The sequence below is a fragment of the Rhea pennata genome, chromosome 2 (assembly GCF_028389875.1).
Source record: "Rhea pennata isolate bPtePen1 chromosome 2, bPtePen1.pri, whole genome shotgun sequence".
Lineage (NCBI taxonomy): Eukaryota > Metazoa > Chordata > Aves > Rheiformes > Rheidae > Rhea > Rhea pennata.
In genome coordinates, this window is record NC_084664.1 from 3,404,991 (window position 1) to 3,427,391 (window position 22,401).

Below are 22,401 nucleotides of genomic sequence, written 5' to 3' on the forward strand. Positions count from 1 at the left end.
ATCCTTCCCAGTCTCGCTGTTGGGACAAGCAGACTCCAGCATCACCATGGTGTCTCCACAATCCCCATCTTCTCCCAAAGGCACATGGTCCTGTGGTCACCCCTTGGGCAGTCTGTTCAGACCTTCTCCGTTGGGGTTCATTGCCTCTGCACTGCTCCCAGCTTGGGAACCTGTACCACTGGCTCATGTGGCATAGCTGGTGATTTGAACAAGCTAAATTTCATTCCTAGATGAAGGGACAGAAGGAAGGACTAGATTCCTGGCTCCAACCACCAGCTATTTAAAAACAAAATGTCTATTTGATGCTGAAAGGCGTGGTTTGCATCCAAGGAGAGAGGGGTTTTAGACAACTCTCTTAGAGAGAGGGGAAATAACTCTGGAAGAACGAGTCTCTCCACAGAGATCCTAGATCCTAGTTTAATCGAGACATCTAGCTAATTGCCAGCTAAAGAAATTCCTAGGTGATGTCCCAAATCCAAGTGTTCTCTTCTGTGCTCAAGTCACCGGTGAACATTCCTGCCTAGATCAGGGGAAAAAAATCTCTACAAGGAGACCCATCCAGACCTGACTTTCTTCTTCATACACGTTCAAGTGACATGTCCCAAAGCTACATCCTTGCCTTGCTTATGCCATGCTTAGGGTCAAGCTTACAACGGACTCTGCTTGCAAGCTCTGGAAAATCAGGTCAGCCTCAGTTCCCACAGGAGGCAGGCAAGTCAAGGATGGGAAAAATGGGGAATGAAATCCCGGTCCAGTGAAATTCCCTGGCAAAGCTTACCTGGAGCCACATCTTCACCTCTCCACTCAGCTCCCAACCCATCCTGAGTGTGGTGTCCAAGGAAAATGGGGTGGTACCTGCTGTGGAAGCGACAGTCCTCTCTAGATCACTCTAGACCAGACACCTTCACCATTGCCATCTCCAGCACTGCAGGAGCACAAACCCTGGGGATATGGCAGGCAGCGGTTAACCCAACCTGCTCCAGGTCTTGCTCTTTGGTGCAGAGAGCTACTGCAAAGGTCATGGTGCAGGGGTTCGCCTGCCCGCAGACTCCACCAGGCTCTGCACAGGACCTGCGCCAGCTGCTCTGGCAGAGCGTGGTTGCAGCACCTCTGGGGCCGCCGGCTAGATATAGCTGTCTGACAAGTGCTCCTGGGATAGCACGAGTTCATTAGCAGGTTTATAATTACAGATTTCACACCTCCAGAGACACGCGGCTTCTAATCCTGGCCGCAGCTGGGTTAGGAGAGCTGCCCCGCACCCAGCGTTTCCTGGGCCTCGAGCTCCCAAATCACCTGCTTCATCCCCATTTGTCCCATGCCCACTTCTTGCATCACGACGGGAAGAGTGGACGGTCCATCCCACAGAGCTAACCCAGCCACAGGCCACAGGCATCTGTCCATGCAGAATAAAACAGGGAAAATCCCAGCTGCCTTGGCTGCAGCAGCATTAGGTTATTTTCACAGCATCACCGGAGCAGGCAGCCATAAGCTAGCGACCAGCACATGTGCCACGGTCCACAGCCAAGGGGCCGGGGCTGTGATTTCAACCCCTGCACAGACAGTACCAGCATCTGCAGCATGTTATCTGCTGGCCCGCATGCATGCCCAGCTCCCCTCCTGGGGAGTTTTCAAAGGTTACCAAGCTTATTAAAAGACTGATTCATTATAGCGTCTTTGTAACCACATCATGGGTATGGGTTTAAATGCTAATTGAAATATATTTCTCAAGGATAAATCACGCCCCAGCAGCACGGCTGTTTCCCTAGAGATAAGTGAGGCACACACACAATAAATGTAAAGGAATAATTGACATAAATTGGCATTTGCTGGAGCCAGGGGCTGAGGAAACCCAGAGGCCAGATTGTATCATAGCCCAGCGTGGGCACAGGTTTTCCTCTGCATCCTGGAGGGAACAAAAGGGATATCCCTGAGATGTCAACACCTCCTGACAGCCCCACGGGCTGTGCATCTCGGGCAGCTCTGAGTCTCTTTGGCTGGGGCTCAGCAAGTTAGGGCACTGCCAAAGGACCCCTGGCCAAAGGCTCCACCAAGTGCTGTGTCAGTGAGGGTTAGCCATCAGGTGAAGCAAAAAGCAGTTTGTGCTCCACTCCTCCTTGCCCAGGCATCCCTTTGGCATATAAGGAGACGTCAGAGGACACCAGGTATGGGAGGATGGAAGCGCAGAGGTAGCAAAGGCATGAGGAAGGCGGTCCCTGACCCCCAAACCTCTCTCAGGCAAGCAAGGTGGATCCTGTAGCCATGGCTCTCTCAACTCCATGGGTGTCTTCACGGGGGTGCCCCACCTATTCCGAGACTGCAGCTGAAGATGGGTGATGGTCTTGTCCTCATGGTCAGAATAAGCTGTGAGGTTGCTCCTTGGCCTCCTGCCTTAGGAGTGGGCAGATACCGAGATCAAGTTCATGCTCTGCTACTTTGCTCCCATGTGGTCTTGGGCAAGGAGATCTCCTTGTAGATGATCTCTTTCCTAATAAGGTCTCCTGTGGTCCTCATTTGTCATGTTAGTAGGTGCCTAACGGGGCAACCCACAGCCATTGCTGCCACTCCAGTGCAGGCCAAACGGTCCTCTCCCAAGCCCCAGCCCCTTGTGCCAGGGATGCACCGAGCCAGAGTTGGTATCTGAATCCTTGATGGGTTTTTCCTCCCATGAACCTCTGCAAACTTTCAGCACTGACAGCATCCTGCAGCAAGGATTTCATTCTCTGCAGTTGGATGCTAGGATCACTCCGGGAACGTACAAGCAGGAAGCTGAAATCGATTTACACTCGAATTTCAGCAAATGGGGCCTTGCAAAGGTTCGTCTGCTTGCTTTGTTCTCTATATTGCACACCCAGCACCACACTGGGGGCAAACTCTCTTTTGATTTCAGCAGACTTGCCTAAGAAAAAAAGACTTGTGATCCTTCTCCACTGGGACACCACAAGCGAAGCCTGCGGTGGCTCGAAGCAAGTTTTGGAGGCTGCTGGGCGATCCCCTCTCACACAGCTCGTTCTTCACAGATCCTTCCCTCTGGGGCTCAGGGGAAGAAGGGGAAGGTTCCCCAGTTCCAGGTACGTGGGACAGTATAAAAAACAACATTAAAGTTTAGAAATAGAGAGGAGGAAGACGCTGAATGGCTGATCTCTTTGGATTCACTTCCGACGTGCCCTTTCTTGTCTTAAAAATGTTCCAACTACCAACCAGCTGCTCTTGCAGCTATCCGGCTAAACCCAGCCTGCTTGCTTTCCTACAAACAGCCCCGTTGTATTCACAAAGTGTGTTTCCAGCATAGGATAAGCAGGCTTTGGCTCATTTATGGGTCCCACGAAGCCAATAGGCCTGTTACAATCCCACATCCAGCCTGGAGCAACATATCCACCAGGAAGAAAACTTGTTGCCAGTTTTGGGGCCCTTGGACAACACAGAAGGTTGAGACCCCAAAAATGTGCATGGGAAGAAGGCAGGCCTCCCAGAGGTGTCACTGGTGGATCTGAAATTTGAGAAGAAGCTTTCCTGGGACTGGTTGTGAGACCCCACCACCACCACCTTGAACTCTGCAAAACACTCTACAGAACATCAGCCCAGGATCTCTCTTGCCTCTGTAGACCCATTTGTCTGTCTCCTGCCACACAGGAATGGATCTTTTTGACCAAGCGAAGATACCACCACACTACTGATGCTGAAGGCTCCTCTGGTCCAACACTGCTCAAAGTAGTTCTAACACTGGACCAAGTCGCTCAGGAGGTCATGTCCTACAAAGGAGACATCTCCACCAGATTCACACCCCTGGGATCTCCTGGGGAGACTGAGTCAGTCCAGTCAGTGGAGATGATGGCATAGGTCATCTCACCCTGAAGGAGATATCTTGGAAAGGGTGCTGAATCTCACACTAAGCTCCCTGTTTCTCTGTAGTGACTGTAAAAGGGAGCTAGGAATGAACTCAGCTGGAGATAGCTACCTTGCAGACACACAAAATGAAGTGAAATGATTTAGACATTAGACACATTTTTACTTCCTTTCCACACCACGTCCTTTCACTAACCAAGAGCCTTCTCTGCAGTCCTTCCTTTTGCAGCCTCCCTGCACCTACCCTCCTTCCCTCGCCCTTACGGACCTAGCTGCCAATTTCCCTTGCATATTTGTATTTCCCTCTCTCACCATTACTCCAGTCACACTTTTTTCACAACATGTACATCTCGGTCTCCACACAACAGCTGATAGGACAGCGGGCACAAAGAAAGCTCTTCAAGGCCTGGACAGCCGAGAGCAGCCGTGACGTCTCTAGCTGGCTTCACAGAAGCTGGACTCCGAGAGCTGCCGTCTGCTTTTTTTCTCCATCGTGCAGGTGTCCGACGGGGGAACGTGACCTGACATTGATGTTATAATTAGGCTGGTTTCCATCTCTCTCCTCGCATCCGAAACAATCGTCGTCATTCTTGCAGGTGGTCAAAGTGCACCGAGGGCCCAGGCTGGCTGTGACATTGATTGGCGGGTCCCAGGGCAACTTCTGTCTTCTCCTTTGACGCAAGCTGTCGGGCTCGTGGGTAGCAATTAGTGGCTGCACAACCTAATGAGGTTCTGATGATGGAAAATGGCCAAAGTTTCATTCCAGTTCTGGAAGAATCTGTGATAATAACCCAGATACACAATATTAGTATTTCAGAGGTGGCAGTTTTTGCTAGCAAACCAAGGGATTTGGGGGCATCTTGCTAGTAGAGGTGAAATCTTTCACCTGAGCATTTAAAATCCAGCTTTTAGCTGCACATGGCCAGTAAAGACAAAAGGATATGTGCCACGTCAAAACCTACACAGCGGCATGGTACCCTGGTGATGGTCAACCAGCTTCCTACAACGATGCAACATGAGGTTTCCCAGCCAAGTTGCAGAGTGGGTACCTGGGGTTCAGGCTCTCCAGCCTGCTTTGCCTCACAGGAATCGGGCTGCCGTGGTCCATAGATCCTGAGGCAGGTTAGTAACGGGGCACTTTTGAAAAGCCAGGTTTTCCCTATGCCTTGTGTAACTCTAAATTCCTATCTTTGTAATAAGGAATAGAGGATCCTAGGAAGACCAGATAGCTCTAAGGAGCTGACCCTAAACATCTTGTGCTGTGGGCAATCACGTGGTCCTGCCACATTTCTAATTTGAAAGACATGAAGGCCCCGGTGTGGCACGGCTGGCACCAGGGGAGCCTTAGGGTTGGGGACAACACTGCTTGTCCCTGTCTCCACCCCATACGGTGGCCTGGGGATCCAGCCCCGTGGACACGGCTGCTGGCGCAGGTCTCTGACTGCAGCACATTAGCTCTGGTACTGAAATTAAGCTGAGGAGTAAACCCCAAATTAGGAAGGGTGGAAGGAGAGACCATCCATGGCACAGCCTCATGGTGCTGTCTGATCTAGATGTTCTGCTGCTCAAATCCCACCACCAGCCCGAGATGCTGGGTAAAGACAACACTACCACACCCTCCTAAAAAAACGAGGGGGCCCGGCTGCATCCAAAGGAAGGGAAAAGAGGACAGCAGCAATCACGGAAGATCTCCTAAGCATGCTGAGGAACGCGTCATGGTGCCATCAACGCCTGAGCCCAGATTTGTTCGGATCCAGCGGAAGCGCCTCTGTGCTTAAAGCACTGCATGGAGACGTCGCCACTGGTGAGAGCTTTTCCAGGCAGGCTGAGCGGGTCGCGGCGTGGTTTCCACCCAGCCCGAGCGCGTTTTCCCACCTGGCTGCTGAGCAAACGAAGGCAAGTCGTCAGTGGTCACGTCAGGTGGGTCCCCGTTGCATGGACCGTGGGAGCTCCTTCCAGCAGCAGCGCTAAGAAAACAGCAATACTGACCTTATCTGCAGCTCTCTGCATCAGCCCCGCAGTTTGCTGAGAGAGGAACAGTGGAGCTATGTCCAAATTAAGGAGAAAAACAGCGAGGCGGAGAGAGCTGGGGCATTTTGCCCAGCATCCCAAGGGAGCCAACGTCACCAATGGAAAGGCATTTTGCTCCCTTGGCTCTCCGTGCTTTTGTCCTACATCTGAGAGGCTCTCAGAAAACACCCTTTTGGGACCTCCAGCTGCACAGGTCCCTGTGCCCCTAAAAGTCAGTTTTTCCTTAGGAAACCACGGCAAAACCCAAAGCTCTTGCAGTTTGCAGGGCTGTCGGAGATGGGACCTGGGCCCACCTCAAGCATTTTGCCAACCTCCAGCTCCACGTCATCTACCAGGCTGGAGCAAGCTCCTGCTGCAAAATTAATATTAATAATAAATAAATAAATAAATTGCTGCATTTGGCATTTCGCTTGCTTTTCCCCTCAAATCCACCTGCTTTTTACTACACTTTGCATTTGAAGTCATTTCTGCCCCCAAACTCCTTCTGGAGGCACAGGAACTAGAGTAAATCCAGCCCATGGTATTTTTTTTTCCCTGGGGCAGAAAGCATTTTGCAAGCAAGCTGTCACAGGTATTTTTATAGCCTCAGAGTATCTCCTTGGACCAACACTTTTTTTTTTCTTTTTCCCCCAAAAGCCAGCGAGAACAGGGTGCAGCCGAGCCAGATTTGTCTCTCCAGCAAGGAAAACCCTCCGACTCCGAAGTGGCTGTGCTGCAAAAGCAGAGCAGGCTCCTGCTCCGCTGCTAGCGCCCAGCAGGCAAGTGGAGCTGCCTGAAGGCCTCCTCTTTCCTGCGCCCCCACCCCTCCAAAAAAGAGGGAATATATCTGCACTGCCCATTGCAAAAAGAGGCCTTTCTCTTCCCAGAAATGAGTTACCGGTCAAAGTTTGCCTCTTGCATCATCAGCAGCTCAAGAGTGCTGGGGCCAAATTTGGGCTCCCAAAGTGGCCGTTCCCCAAACTGCCTTGCAACTTTTTTCTTTTTTTCTCCCCCTCCAGTCGAAATAAGCGACATTTTCGGCATTCCTGCCAAAGGGCTGCAAACGGGCGGGAATCCGTCGCCTCGACGCTTTGCACAGATGGGAAGGGGACGCTGTCAAGGGAACGGGGAAGCGATCTGCTCACGGCTCCTCAAATCTCCTCGCAAGCCTTGCATCAGGGGATTTTTTTTTGCAAAAAAAAAAAAAAAAAAAAAAAAAGGAAAAAAATGCAGTTCCTGATTGTTTTCTCCTTCATCCAGACCCAGCGGCCCCACTTTACTGTGGATAAAACATAGGCCATGGAGTCTCCTCCTGGGATTCGAGGCAGCTCCTGGCCCTGCAGGGCGGGTGCTGCTCATCACAAGCCGATCCGTCCGCGCCGTGCACCCACCACCCCGCAACGAGCCAGCTTGTGTCCCCGAGGGCGCCCAGAGGCATCCCCACGCAGCCTCCGTAAGGGGTGCCTGCACCCCCAGCCTGCCTGACGCAGGGCAATGCGTGGTGCACGCGAGCCCACTCGTGGCGGCTCGCACGCCGCACGCAGCACCGCTCCCACGAGGGGCGTGCTTGCGTGCCGCACGGGGCAACGCCGCATGCACGCCGGGGCGGGCGGGAAATGGGGCGCTCCCGCGCGCGCTCCCACGCGCGCACCCCGCGCGCGCTCCCACGCGCCGACCGCGCTCCCCCCCCCCCACCCGCGCGCGCGCGCGCGCGCCACATCCGCTCTAAGGGGGAGGGGAGGAGGGGGAGGGGGGGCGTGGCCTGCCGCTAGGCCCCGCCCCTTTGCGGCGCCGCGGCGCCCCCTGCGCGGCCGCAAGGCGGAGCCCCGCCCCCTCCGCCGGCTGGCCCCGCCTCCCGCTCGCCCTCCTCGCTTACCCGTGGTGCCGCGCGCGGGGCTGGCACTGACGTGGCCACCGAGCGCCGCCATCTTGTGTGCCTGGGCGGAGAGAGGCTTGAGCGGCGGCGGCAGCGGCAGGGGGGGAGCCGGCTCCAAGCGGGACCGCCTGAGCACAGCCAGACCCGCGGCCCGGGGTAGCAGCCGACGCCGGTAGGTCGCCGCCGCCGCCCTCACCTCAACCCGAGGCCCCTTCCCCGCCCTGCCCTGCCCGCTGCCGCGACGGGCTGTGAGGCGCCGCGGCCTAGGCACTGAGGAGGCGGCGGCGGCGGTGAGGCCTTGCGGGCCCGGGCGCTGCCGCCTCACGGCCCTCGCTCGGCGGGGTGGCTCGGCCCGCGCTCGGGCTCGTGTTCGGGTTCAGGCGGGGCAGCAGGAGGTGGAAACGGCCGCAGCTCTGCGCCAGGCCCCGGCGCCGCTCCCCCTGCCGGAGGGATTAGACAGGATGCGGCGGGATGGGCCTCGGCGCCCGCCCCGCGCTGCCCCGTTCCGGCCTGCCCCACCCGAGAGCTTTCCTGCGCTTCCTCCTTCCCGAAAACCCTTCTCCTAGCCGAACTCGCCGCTCCCGTGGTCTAGGAGGGGAGCGGAGGCTCGGGGGAAATTCCTAAGAGAGGTTTTTGGCTAATAAATCCTTAGCTGTGGTGTCAGGCTTCGTGCTAGGCTGGGAGGGCACAGGTAAGTTGATTTTTAGCCTAGAACAAACTCTTTTTGACGCCCATTGCTTGGGTTTGGTGATCCAGAAGGTCAGTTTTCCTTGGCATGGTAGATCCCACTGGAAGGATCTTACACTGCGGCCAGAAGTACTATGTCCTGCCTCTGTGAGCATTTAACATGATACTTTATGGGCTGATATCCCCTGTCTGTTGAAGTGATAGGCTAGCTATGAGAACCTCCTTGCGGAGGAATCCGTCTGCCCCAATCGAACATAACTAAATCTCTCTCGGGTCATAAAACTGCCTAAATGTTGTGTTTGACATTGACCTTGTTGCTCTGCTGCTAGGTTCCTGCCAAACCAAATTCCACAGGTTGATTAGAGTTGTGCCCAGAGTCTTGTTTTCAAATGTAGTTTTGTCAATAGCTAAAATGCGAACTATTTATAAAATACTTTGAACTTTGTTTTGTAAGTGATAAGTCTTTCAACACCCCTTTGAAGAATATTCTGCTAACCTTATCTTTCCGGCAGAGAAATGAAGTGAATTGTCCAAGGTCATTTGGCAATGCAGTTATTACTATTTTTACTACCGATTTGAAGTACTTCGGGGGGTGGGGTGGGAAGGGGAATCCTCTCAAGCTGAATTGAGAATTGTTTCTTGGCTTTTCTTTATGAAATTTGTAACGAAATTGTCAGTGTGAAGTAGTCGTAGTCTAACAGCAAGGGATTTTCTGAAACCTATATTTAGGAGGCTGGTGTGATGCCACTTATTTCCTCTATTAAAAACGCGTGTTGTCTGCAGTGCTTGAGAACCCTGTTGGACTACTTTCTCATTTGTGCTAATTATACTGGGTGAAAGGGTGAGGAAACCTACCTCACTTGAACCTCTTAAAATTCCTTGTTTGCCAGGTTTATTGACTCTTCTACTGTGTCAGAGCATCAGGAAGAAAAATGGCTCAAGTAGATGTCGCTTCCACTCTGAACAGCCCTTACTGCTGTGATAGTTTGATATACATAATAATTGCCAGATCATATGTTAAGAACATGGAATGGAGTTAGAATGTGAATGTCTGAATGCAATGTTCTGAATATAAATCAGTGCCTGCTGTGGCATTTGGTGAATTTTGGAGTTTGTCTAGTCATGAAATACAATCTGCCCAAATCTGAAAAGGAACTGGGCAAAAGTGGTTGCATTCTTGACCAGTGCACGCAATTGCTTATGTGCATTAGTCATGCTTGCCAAGTGAGGGGCAGGACTAGAGTTACAGTTGTTTCAAGGCAAACAAAGTGGGCGGGAGGGGGAGGGAGGAGGTAAAGGGTTGGATTTTGGTCCTTCTTCTAACTGACCGAATTATGTTATGCTTCAATTACATCTGATAGAAAACGTGCTTTAAGTAGTGGTGTTCACACATCTCACTGAGGCACTGTTATCTCATGAGGTATTGATTACATTAATTGCTGAGGAATGGAATAGCTCAAATACAGACTTATAGCAGAATTTGTAGGGTTAAAGAAGCATCTTGCTTTGAAAGCAAAAGGTCAGTTTAGAAACTGCTGAGATGTGCAAAGATAACTTCCAGGCTAGAATTCTTACAGATTTCGACAGCCTTCACAAGCATTTTAATATCTTACAGTGGATAGACTTTGCAAACCTAAGAGAAATAGTTTTGCTTCTTTTTAGAAATCTGTTGAAAGTTTTGCTGCTGAAATACTTTAGATCTTGTATCACAGCTAGTACTATTCTCAGCTATCATTCCCTTTCTTTAACTGATGAGTAAAGTTTAGAACCAGCTTCCTACTAAAACTGCTGTTTTTTCTGTATTATTGACCACTTTGTTCTTTCTGCTTGCATATATCCAATTTTATTTCTTGTTTCTAGCCCATGCAAATATTGAGACTGTGTCACTACTTCTGCTGATGTTTTGGTTCTAATAAGACTCTGAGGTTTAATATTGCTCTTATTCATATGTAATTCATAGATAATTAATAGCTAGTTGTAGGTTCTGCTTTGACATTTTCCCCAAACCAAAAACCAATTTTACTGAAGCTCTCGTGCAAATTTCTCCTATTTCTACTAAAAGTGTAAATGTTGATTTATTTTCCAGTTAGTGGAAATGATAACAGGTTATTTGGCTTAAATTTTAATAAAAATATTTTAGCCTCAAACTGTACAAGGGTTGCCTGAAAAAAAATGCTTTGTAATGAGCAGTTCCCACGGTAGTAATAATATCCACTGTTTAACAGGTACAGATGTAGTTGCAGTTAAAACTTAGGTGTCACAGTTGCATTATCAACACCACTTCTTTTTCTGAGCAGTTACAGACAGTCTGAAGGAAAGTGGTGAATGTGCTTCATCTAAAAATGAACAGTGGCTTCTGTACTTTTCCAGCTGTCAGCCTTTTAAATAAAATATTTCAGGGACCAGATGTGTTTTTTGTTCCTGTGTGTTGCATGCTTTTGAGTTATGCATGGTAATATATAATTGCTTTAAATAGCTACAGATTTTGCTAGGAAACAAGTAGCTTGCTTCCTCTTCCTCAAGGTGAGAGTAGGATGATAAATCAGCTTTGGTTTTTGAATACCAAGTTAAGCAGCCTGCCATCTCTTCTTTGCTAGACACTGGTATTTTCTTGTTTTTGCATGTTATTTTATGAGTGACTTCTTGTAGTATAGGCCGTCATTAGCTAGAGATTGATAAGCTGGGAAACAGTGCATCACTCCAAAGGAAACTCTCTCTTTTGTGCTCTTTTGTCCTTGTTCTGAGCTTGCAAATGCAATTATTTTCTAATTTTCTGCCAGTCTGATCCCCATATTCTCAAAAGAATCTTACAGCATTTGGAAAATGCTGTGGGGTAATGTGTATAAACAGCAAGATGTTCAACCTATTTAAGCTGAATGAAGATGCTACCTGAGGAATAGCTGTATTGAATTTTCTTTGCCTGATTTCCCACTGACTTGTTCTCCATTGGACCTGAACGTGCAGTGTGCATCTAGATGATTTTAGTTGGTAATTGCAAACTTAAGTGGCCAAATCTATCTAAACATTTTTGGATGGGAGTAGAATTATATAGCTTTAATTTTTGTTTGCATGACGCTTCAAATCAGCACTTTATTTTCTCTAATCTTCTCTAAAAGACAAATACGTAATAACATTATCATTTAAGACGCTTCCATTTCAGACATGACACAAGCACCTTTGCTGTGACATGGAGAAAATTGCTGCAGTGGTTGGTATTGATCAGTTAACATTCCCCTGGTTTTAACAGATATTACTAAAAAAGAGTGGGGACTTGCAAGGGATGACAAGCTCTGAGAAAGAGGTTTTTGAGATCACCTTTATTATGATGGCATTTAATCCCCAAATAATCCCATGTTGATGAAGGAACCTAACATACTTGTTAGCTACTCTTAACTTTTAAACTTAATCTGTACTTAATGACTTGCAGTATGCGCTAAAGTCTCAGGTAACTCAGATGAAAACTATTTTAAGTTAACTTAAGAGTCCTGAACACTGGAATTAAAGGGCTTGTTGATATTTAATCGTCTTTCATTGAGGTTAATAGATGTGGAAGACCAGTGAAAAACTTGTAAAATAGTTGAATATTTATATATTTGAGCAGTAATGTATCAGGCCACCATAGCTGTATAAAAAGTGTTTTGATCAAGAGTTTCCTTTTTTTTTTCTTAATTTGCTGTAGCAGCACATTTAAATCTGCAAAGAAATTTCTTCAAGTTCAGCAAATGCAGCTGTATTTAACTGTCTGTGCCTGCTGAGTGGTGTTGTGAAACGGTCCTAGATTAATACTACAATTTCTGCAGTGTCTTATCCTTGTTGGATAACTTCTCACATTCTCTTATAAAACAGTCTTTAAATAGTGAAGAACAAGCTGCTGAGTTCAATTTGTACCTGGGTGCAAATTTTTTATATGTTCTTGCACATTACTCTGAAAGCAGTTGTTGAACTTGGGAGAAAGTGGTTTTGGATTTTTTTTATCCATCATCTTTATTTATAGGTTTTATCTTTTGTATATAATATTTTGCTTTTTCTGTTTACCGTATCTTTACATGCTATGCTTTTAACTTAAAATCTTCCAGAAAGCTGTAAAACAGACATATGATGACTGATACTGAATGACTAAATTCCAAATTAATATTTCTATTAAATACCAAATGGATTAATTCTTGGTTTCTTGTGACTAACCAGTTTAAGTGTTAATACCAGTTTAGGATCCATGTGTTTTGTTTTCAGTTGCATTAGAGGTGGAGTTATACTTAGGAAAATGTAGAGTTGATTTTACTTTTAAACAGAGACATGTGCTTTTGACAGTAAGTTGTCTTCGTAAGCACACCAGTTTTATTTACTGTGGATATCTAAGCAACTAGAACAAGCTACAGTGAATGCTCAGTAGAGCAGTAACATATGTAATTACAGCTGTAATGTGGAGCTCAGGGTAGGGGGGGGGAATTTGTTAAACCTGTGTCTAAAATGTCACTCTTTACTGACAGTTTTCAGCTTTGCTTTAACATTGATGTTTTGATTAATTTGAACTGTAATGCTGTATGTCTCTAGTAGGTTAGTCTCTGCTTGTGAAATAGGCATTAAGAAAAAGGTATGAAAGTGCTAATGGAGATCTGATAGTTCCCAAAGTCAGCGAATGTCTTCTGTACTTCTGTATCTCAGAGTGTATAGTGAAGGGAGTAGGTAGACAATTAAGCTTTTGGGGGGATTGATTTTAATTGCTGCTAGTATTCATCTACTATAGAGAGCAGATTGACAAAATGATTGTGCCCAGAAACCTTTGTTATACTGATGTGAGAAAATAATGCTCAGAACTTCTGCCGTGGAAGTCTTTGTGGTAAGTGGTGATATGTAGAAGTGAGAAATGTATTTTTATATTGCAGGCATAATTTATGCAATTAGGTAATGCATATGACATCTTTCACCTCAGCCTCTGATTTCATCTGCTATGGTATGTTTCAAAGAGTGATATAAATCTGAGTGAAACCAGGCCATTTGTTACAACTTTTGCTCAGTGAGGTTTGATTCATGTGCTCAAAAAAAAAAAAAATCTTCTGGAGGTGCAAAATTAAGATTATGTGACATTTCTAGATGCAGCTATACCTTCGTTAATATATTGCACACCCTTCTGGTCACGTATCTGTGGTGTAGCTTGTTCGCTAACATTTCAGCAATCTAGTGTGGAAATCAAGAAGCAGAGCTGACTTTTCAAAATAAGCAGACTGGGTGAAATGACACTGACATGCATTAAGGCATGGTTAACTACAAAATGCTGCAACAGATTAGACATTGAGTTATCTTTAGTCTTGAGATACTCCTCAGCTTTTATTCTGACGATCTATAATGAATAGAAGCAAGTTCTAATTTAATTGCTGTATCACTTCAGCAGACACCACAGACTGACCACTACTGCAGACTGTTCATTCATTTTTAAACTCTGGTCTCACTGAGGCTTTTTGGAAAAGGCTGCCTGTACTCCTAGTTGCTTATCTCAATGTATCACTCAGCAGAAAATAGGCTGTTGAAAATGCTTTGTTTCCTGACACAAAACTGCAGTCTTAGCAGTGAGTCTCTTTCTTGCTGTTTACCAATGACACAGTATATCTTTAACTGAACCTGCCTAACAGGTTTTTACCTCTGTGCACATCTTGAGGTGGAGTGGAATATGTTAAGGTGTGCTTCAGCGCTTGGATTAACAGTGAGAAACAAAAGTCAAAGAAGGTGATTCTATTTTGGTGTGATTTGGGTTTGGTGAGGAGTGAGGGCTTCCATTTTTAGAAACTGAGTTCGCAGTGAGGGTGTCCACAGACTACAGGTTGCAGAAATGCTGTCCCTGCTGCTCACTGGGTAGTTACTTCTCATACACGAGTCTTTCTGCTTAGCCTTATAGATGCTTCTTTTGAAGATGTGCTGAAGTAGTAACTCGTAACCTGTAGTCTTCTGATATTTTCAGACTTTTTTTTTGAACTTGTTAAGCCTCTAAAACTGTTAATTTACCAGTTACAACATTTAATCTGATGTAAGGGAAAATGAGAAGTTACGCTTCACTATGTTATGTAGGTGGCGTATTATCAAATCTTGATATAGGCAAGACTGCAAAAGTTGAAGGTGCCTGAAAAGTGACTGGGTATCTTAAATCTCCCTGTATTTTCAGTGTGTTCATGGAGTCCTAACTGACTGGAATGAGAATTAAACTAAGCAGACTCTGCACTGAAGTACACTAGAAGTAATCGCATGATCCCTCAGCTGAGTTGTATTAACGAGTGGTAATGAAGTCATGGGAAACAGTTCTAAACTGTGGCAGCAGCTTCCAGTGCAGTAGGGTCTGTGTTTGACAGCACGACTGGCTGAAAAAGCAAAGACCTGACTATTGGAAATAATCCATCACTGTTTTGATAGTGATGTGGCTGAGGATTTTTATTAATGCTGAGGAAGGAACTCAAGGTGCTTATGTCTAGATAATACAAACTAATCACATACTGGCAGGGATGATGTAGTGAGAGGAGTGTGATATAGAAAAATATATAGGAATAAGCATGATTGTATACTTCACCATCTCATCACAAATGTGAACAAGTCTGTAAAGTGTTGTCAGATGGATAGGCTGATTTTCCTTTCCTGTGAGGGCAGGCAAACTTTTAGCTGTTGGTTAGAGGACATTGCAGGTGTTGGAGAGAGGCCTCCTCTTTTACCCCAGCAGCATTCAAGAAGCGTTCTGGTGGGAACCACAACAGCTTGTGGGAGTTCTGCAGATGGGCTTCTCTTAACAATATTTTTCCTTTATTAGGAAATAATGATGCTGCTACTTTCCAGTAAACATCTAAACATACTTAAATACATAAAAATCTGTGAAAAACTTCCATTCTCTATTTTAAAAAAAGACTTTCTGGATTGCTGTATACCTTAGAGTAGCAAAGTAGTTGCAGAAGCGGTTTGGGTAGTGGGAATGTGTAAGGAACAAGAAGGAAGTGGAGAAAGTTCTTCAACCTGTCTTAACTTCTCATTCTTCACAGAAAATCAGACTAAGGAGGAGGAGTGCTATGAAAGTAGCTGAGTAATATGCTTCTGTGGCGGGGCCGGACTTGATGCAGGAATAGTTAGTTATCAAGAGAATAAGGGTCTAATGGGATTTACTAATAATATTGGCAAGTGTCAGCAACTTGTGAAGCCCAAAATGTGCCTTTAGCAAGGGGCAGAGAGATGTTGTGAATGTAAAAGAAAAGATTAAATTGTGTTACTTGATTACAGCTGTTGACCTTGAGCATTTAATAACCTAACCTGTTAGGCTTTTAAACCTGCAGAAACTAAAAACAACAACAACAAACACGTTATTTGTAGGGCCTTATAAATTTGTCTTACTGCAGAAGTTCTTAAACTCATTTTGGATGGTTATAACAGCTGTGATAACAGATAACAGTTCAAACCCAAATACTGCTTTTCAGCTGAAGTAGAAAATAGCAGCAGCCTGAACAGCCAGACAAAGGAAAGCTTTATAGCCTTCCTCCTCTCCAGCCCAGCAAGACTTGCTGTTGACTGCTGAGGAGTGAGATTTCCTGCTGTCTGAAAGAGTGATTTGGATAAATAGGGACTCTTGTAGAAATGCTTTCTCTACTTTCTAATTAACTTTTCTGTTTATACAGCTTTCGTATAGTCAACTGGCAGCTGAATATTCATGGTTGTACTTCAGAAATATGAAGGAAATGGTGGCATAATAAAACTTCTAAACCTTTTGTTCAGTTCTAAGCCGTAGACTGCCCTGCTTGGTTCATAGAGGAGCCAGCTTAGTTTTAACGTTTCAATCCTATCAGGTTTCAATCATGTAAAAACAAATGCATCTTGGACTTAAGTCTGTTCAGCAAGCTGAAGTGGTATTCAGGAACTCTGGAGTGTACTGTGGACTTAACTGTGAAGCTGCCTCTCTGCAGAGACATGTGACTTTTAGTGTTACAGCGCTGAATTTTTTGAGTTAAATTTTGTTTCGAGCAGAACTTCCTGAGAACAGCAGAACTGCTTAGGTCTGGATTAAATGAGGAAGCCAAACTTCATCCATTCTTAGCATCGGGCTAAATAAAGCAGAGCAAGACTTCTTGGTCTGTGGTGCAGTGATTAAATTTTCAGTTCAAAACTTGTTTTAATTGTCTTAAATCGATGTGCTGTAAAGCAAATTTCTAGTTGGAATTCTGCTTCAGGCTTACAACTTCATTGTGAAGTGCTGAATATCTTCAAGGTGATTCAAATGTAATACTACCCTTTAAGTTATGACTTGATTCACAGGAAGCCCAGCCCCTGAATGTTACACGTCCTGACTGTGTATGTTCCTACTATCTCAGATTTGTTTTTTCAGTTTCTCAGGCTCTTTTCAAACTTACTGAGACTTTCTAGATACAGTAGGAGTAAAGGTGAGAGTTATCACTAGTGCCATGTAACATTCTCCTCTCTGTTTTGCTGTAAAGCTTTAAGGCTGCTTTATATAAAGTACTACTGTTATAGCTACTATATAAATTTGCATGTCTTATAGTAGCAGAATAATATTTCTCGTGGTGGTGGTAAGCTCTGCTGTAAATGGCATAGTAGCAAACTTAAAAATTTAAAAAGCAGTGGAAATAGGTAGCAGTGGATCCCATTCCAAGGGCACAGTGAGTGTTCTGTAAGTACAGAAATCAAGAGGCGACTTCCTTGGTTCCTAAAACAGGAAGCTCTGGGTATTCCTAATCCTTTATGAGCATCCCAACTGAATAGTTGAGTGAGCAAAGAAGCATTCATTTTTAAGCCTGACTCTTAATACAGTTATTAATTTTTGATGATTGAGCTTCAGTAAACATTGGCTTGCTTTCTAGAGAAGGTCTTCAACGTTAATGAAGCTAATGCCGTTTTGTGTTTACACTGTGCTGGCAGGCCACTTCCTAAGGGTTGGAGAGGAAGGAAACTGTTTTGAGTAGAAGAGAACTCAAGCTGTATTTTGAATTTCCTCCTCTATTCCTCAGTGCTGCCCAAAGAAGAAACTATCAGTGCACTAAGCAACCAAGATAAGAGCTTAGGTTTAAACTTCTTTTTAATTGTAGGCCAATTAGAAAAAGATATCTTACAGTAACACCTGAGGCAGTAGATATATTACACCATGGCAGTGGGCGGTGAAGTACCTGGAGCAGTCATTTGCATCATTTGTGGTTCACCTCTGCCACAAATAAGTCTGAAAATAGCATCTGGTACTAAAACGTCTGAAAGAGTTTCTGAAAGCTTTGAAGCGCTCAGAACTGCTTCTTTTAACTTGGGTAAGTTTTGGCTTCTCTGGTGCTTGTATTGCTTCAGTATGGGAAGAACAGTGCACTATGTGTCTGGGTGTCTAAAGAGTTCATATTCCATTTGCTTTATTGGTGGCTGATTTGGTGGTCAGAACAAACGGTTTTAACTTTGTGATCCTGTGATCTCTTTCTCTAGACTTACTGGCCAGTGAGAACATATCTCAACCATGGGAAATATTTTTGCTAACCTCTTCAAAGGCCTTTTTGGCAAAAAAGAAATGCGTATTCTAATGGTTGGTCTGGATGCTGCAGGAAAGACTACTATTTTGTACAAACTTAAACTTGGTGAAATAGTAACTACTATTCCTACTATAGGTAAGATTTTTTTTTTTATTATTTATATAAGCTACTTGCTTTGAAATCTGATTCCTGTTGTTTGCAGCAGTATCTTAACTGTCACGGTGTTGATTTTAGTGACTTAGTGCTGTACCCTGATGTGCCAGTTGGTACCAACATCCAGTAAAGCTGTGTCATGAAGACAGCGCAGCCAGATCTAAAGGCTCAATTTGCTATCTTCATTAGGTTGTGGAAGAACGCTTTGTGCGCTGTGGAAGGGCAGTCACCCTAGTTGTAGCATCAAGTTCAGACTGAAAAATGGAGGGTGGCTTGTCTGAGAACAGGGTGATCGGAAACAGATTCCAGAGAATCAGCATTTGTCTGCTCTGAGGCCTTGTGTAAGATTCAGCTTGTTTTAAATATTTAAATTTTTAAATAATGTTTTCAGTGAGGAAAGTATGACCATGACTAGGAAAATACAGTAGGTGGAGGAACTGCTATGCTTAACTGAGATTTTGCCACCATTTTTGTCCTAGGTTTCAATGTGGAAACAGTAGAATACAAGAACATTAGCTTCACAGTGTGGGACGTAGGTGGTCAGGATAAGATCAGACCACTCTGGCGCCATTACTTCCAGAACACACAAGGTGAGTCTTCACACTTGTTCAAGTAACTACAATATAATTTTTTTTTAATGCTCCTGCACAGATAATCTTGACATTTTCTCAGGGAAAAAATTGTTTTTATAATGTGTGTCTGTGTGTGTGCATGTGCTCAGCTGGCTGTTATATTAAGCTAGTACAGGTTCAAAGAGGAGTGGAAAGAAATGGAGGGACCAGTCTTCCTTGTCCTTCTGAATCAGACTTCAGAATTTTGCTTTTGCTCTGAAAGCGTTGCACCTCCTCTGCCTTTACTTCAAAAGAGTCTTTTAGTACTTGTCATTTCCTACAAACTTACCAGCCCTGTGAACTGAGGACATGTCACTTCTTCTACTGGTATGCCTTTATAATGTATAATACAGACTCCTTGTCATAGGAGTTTGAACTGCTGCTCCTTGAAAATATAAAGTGGTTATGTAAATTAAACATACAAGTTCCAAAAATTGCAAGTGTAAGCAAACTACTTGTTTCCTCTAGCTCTCAGCAGGAGCAGACTTTTCTCTCAGACATGAAATTACAACAGGATGAAAATTGTGCATTTTGCTACATACTGTTTTGCATTATTTTCTTTTCAAAGCTTAAGTCTCACTTCTGGAACTATGCTATTGCTTGTAAATAACTTCTGGTGTTTGCTGGTTCTCACTGTTTGCTTATTTCTAGGTTTGATTTTTGTGGTTGACAGTAATGACAGAGAACGAGTGAATGAGGCCAGAGAAGAGCTTATGAGAATGTTGGCAGAAGATGAGCTTAGAGATGCTGTTTTATTAGTGTTTGCGAACAAACAGGTATGCCCAAGCAAGATGTCTTTCTGTAAGAGCTCTTGCAAACACACTGCATACTTAGTTGATACGAACTTGATGTGGATGTTTCCAGCAAAATAGGTTAGCGCTCGTTAAATGCCCATTAATCTCTGGGCTCATTGTCTTCAACAGAACTTAAATTGCCCTCCTCTCACTTCAAAAGTGCCTCTTCAAAACAGCGTTGGGTAATGAAATTTCCCATATTTTCAGTTTTAGTGGAGAATTCTACCAGTTTAACATTAGATTGGCTTGATTGGGGTGTTGTACCCACCTGAGCTTTCTCCAAGGAGGAAAGAAGGCCAGAACACCCAAAACAGGAACTTCCCTAATTCTGCAGTGGGAGTACTTGAGAGCATAACTTGTGTTGACAGAAAAAGGGAGTTGACTTTTGCTGTACTCGTGCTGAACTGTAAGCTTTACTCTCCTAGGTCACAAAGGCAGCTGAGACTATTATTTAAAAAAAAAAAAAAGTAGGTTAAACCCAGACGTTACAAATCTTAAATACATCTAAGTAAACTTCAGTTATGCAGAAGTTAATAGCATCCTGCTTCATCAGTTGTGCAGGCTCTGGAAAGTAAAGAAGCCATAAGTCTTTCCTAGTAGCAGGGAAAAGTGGGCTATAAGCAGAAGTGGTTCTGGGTACCACTTCATGATAAAAGTTTAGCTTGAACTTAAATCATAAAACTGCTGTGGCAGGAAGCATTTCCTGAATGGAAAGTGAATGAAAACAGTCCTTGAATTGTAAGCAGTTTTGGATCAGCACTGAGTGACATGATGACTTAATCCAAACATTTAGTCATCTAACTTCTGGTTTTCTTAAGGGAAATAGCCCATAATACAACTAGCAGAGGGTGATCACGCTTTTAACCTTTGGAGATTTTTGTCAGTGTAGGGGAAATGACTTGAATACAAAAGTATCTACTGAGTTTCTCTGAAACAGCTTGAATGCGAAAGTAGTCTGCTAAGCTCCTCTGAAGGAGAAACTCTTAAAAACTCTTAACTTCTTTTAATGGGTTGAAGCTGGTAATTAAAATTGTTTAGGAAAGCAGGCATTTCTCCCCAAGTAACAGGAAAGGAAATGACTGTGCTTATTTCCCTCAGGACCTGCCGAATGCGATGAATGCAGCAGAAATCACAGACAAACTTGGACTGCATTCTCTTCGTCACAGGAACTGGTATATCCAGGCGACCTGTGCCACTAGCGGAGACGGTCTCTATGAAGGACTGGACTGGTTGTCCAATCAGCTCCGAAACCAGAAATGAAACCATAAACCTTCCTCTTCCCTCTTTTTCCACCCCTCCCTCTTATTTCCTCCTATTCGCCCTTCGCTTTACTCTAATGTGGCAAACTGTGCTACTTTGTGGTATTGAGTGCCGGAAGCTGTTTTCATTTCTTTTGTCACAGTATATATTGCACCATGCTGTAAATGTGGCAAATACAAGCCTGAAAACAGTTAGGTTTCTTATTTAATGTAAATAGTTTTTGTTTCCAATGAGGCAGTTTCTGGTACTCCTATGCAATATTACTCAGCTTTTTTATTGTAAAGAATCAACTCACTGTTTAGTACTTGGAAGGGATTTAAGTGGACTAACATAAGGGTTGCCAGTGGTCGTTGTGCAGTAGAGCTGAATACTATCTCTGTTGGGTTGTGAGATCTGTGAGATCCATTTTGGTGGTTGGTTTTTAACCTGAATTCTGTATTTTTTTAAATAGTCAAGGAAAAGTAAAAACACTTGAACATACAAGTATGTTTGACATTAACTTCTGCTGTTCTAGCTCTAATATGGTGACTTTTAATTCTTTTGAAATGGTGAAGCAATGATTGACACCAAATTAACTTCATCGGGTTAAATCACAGATTACAATTGGTAGATCTCTAGTTCTTCATGTAGCTTATAGTATGTGCTCATATTTGTTCATACTTGTTATAAGATTTGTCAGAGCTGGTTTAGATGAGCTTTCAGACTCATCCTAAACTTCTGACTTTTGGTTCAGGTGAGGTTTCACTTCCATTGAACTTGAATAATTTCTGGAAGTCACGTTTTTAGCCTGTTGTATTTGTCTAAAGTGTTTTGTACTTTTCTTGTGTGTAAACCACTCCAGAAGGCAAACCTTTCCACAGAAAGCACAGCCTGTACTAGTCCTAAGCTCTATAGTCAGAAAGTACTGTACTTAAGTAAAAATTGCCATGAAAAACACCAAACATCTATATATAGTGTCTAGGAAAAAAAAAAAAAAAAAAGCATGAGAGTTTGGAGAGTCATTCCACTCTAGAAGTATTCAATCCCATTTTGGAACAATCCCATATCTGTATATGTGTGAAAACCCTTGGCATCCCTCATACTGCAAGGTTCAGATTTGCCATCAGAAAAAGACCTCTTTACTTTTCTTTTGTATTTTGATAAACACTGAAGAAGCTGGAGCTGTTAAACTTTAACTTGAGGAACTATCAGAACTGGTTTGTTTAGTGTTGTGGAAACCTTTATTGCTTTCAATACACAATTAGTAATCAACTGTTTTGTATACTTGTTTTCAGTTTTCATTTTGACAAACAAGCACTGTAATTAAAGCTATTAGAATAAAATCTCTTAACTATTTCATGTTTTTTATGCCTTGCTGTTCATTTGATCATCTTGGCAGAATCATAATGAAATACTTGTTGAATAAAAAGTTTCATGAAACTTGCACTGGTATCATGTTTTGTATCATCTTTTTACTGGGTGTGTGGTTATTTATTTATTTTTTTTTTTTAACTAAAGACTAACACAGAACAAATAAGTAGTGTTTTGCCATGTCAGAATTTGTATGGCAACTTCAGCACAGCTTTGGTATTTTTCAGAGAATTCCTGGGGCCTAGTTGGATTATTGCAGGTGGACAGCTGGGTACCAGCAGGTGGTAGTCAGTGTCTACTGGTCTCTCTTCATTGCCTCAGAAACATCTATCAGG

The 22,401-nt window shown here is 44.3% G+C and overlaps 1 protein-coding gene and 1 long non-coding RNA gene across 3 annotated transcripts; one reads left to right on the forward strand and one right to left on the reverse strand.

Moving 5' to 3' along the window:
* Positions 1 to 1,694: 1,694 nt before the first annotated feature.
* LOC134136720 (uncharacterized) lies at positions 1,695 to 7,984 on the reverse strand. 2 transcript variants are annotated; one of them, XR_009957525.1, is made up of 4 exons: positions 7,926 to 7,984; positions 7,730 to 7,790; positions 5,719 to 5,810; positions 1,695 to 4,621 (listed from the first exon to the last, which is right to left on the reverse strand). It is a non-coding gene; the product is annotated as an uncharacterized LOC134136720 (long non-coding RNA). The 2 variants fall into 2 exon arrangements; XR_009957524.1 differs by lacking the exon at positions 7,926 to 7,984 and having other exon boundaries at positions 7,730 to 7,896.
* Positions 7,755 to 22,147, forward strand: ARF1 (ADP ribosylation factor 1). Its single transcript, XM_062568693.1, has 5 exons — positions 7,755 to 7,901; positions 17,855 to 18,033; positions 18,531 to 18,641; positions 19,314 to 19,438; positions 20,555 to 22,147. The coding sequence occupies exons 2-5, from the start codon at positions 17,886 to 17,888 to the stop codon at positions 20,714 to 20,716; spliced, it is 546 nt and encodes a 181-aa protein (XP_062424677.1). The 5' UTR covers positions 7,755 to 7,901; positions 17,855 to 17,885; the 3' UTR covers positions 20,717 to 22,147.
* The last annotated feature ends 254 nt before the right edge of the window (positions 22,148 to 22,401 follow it).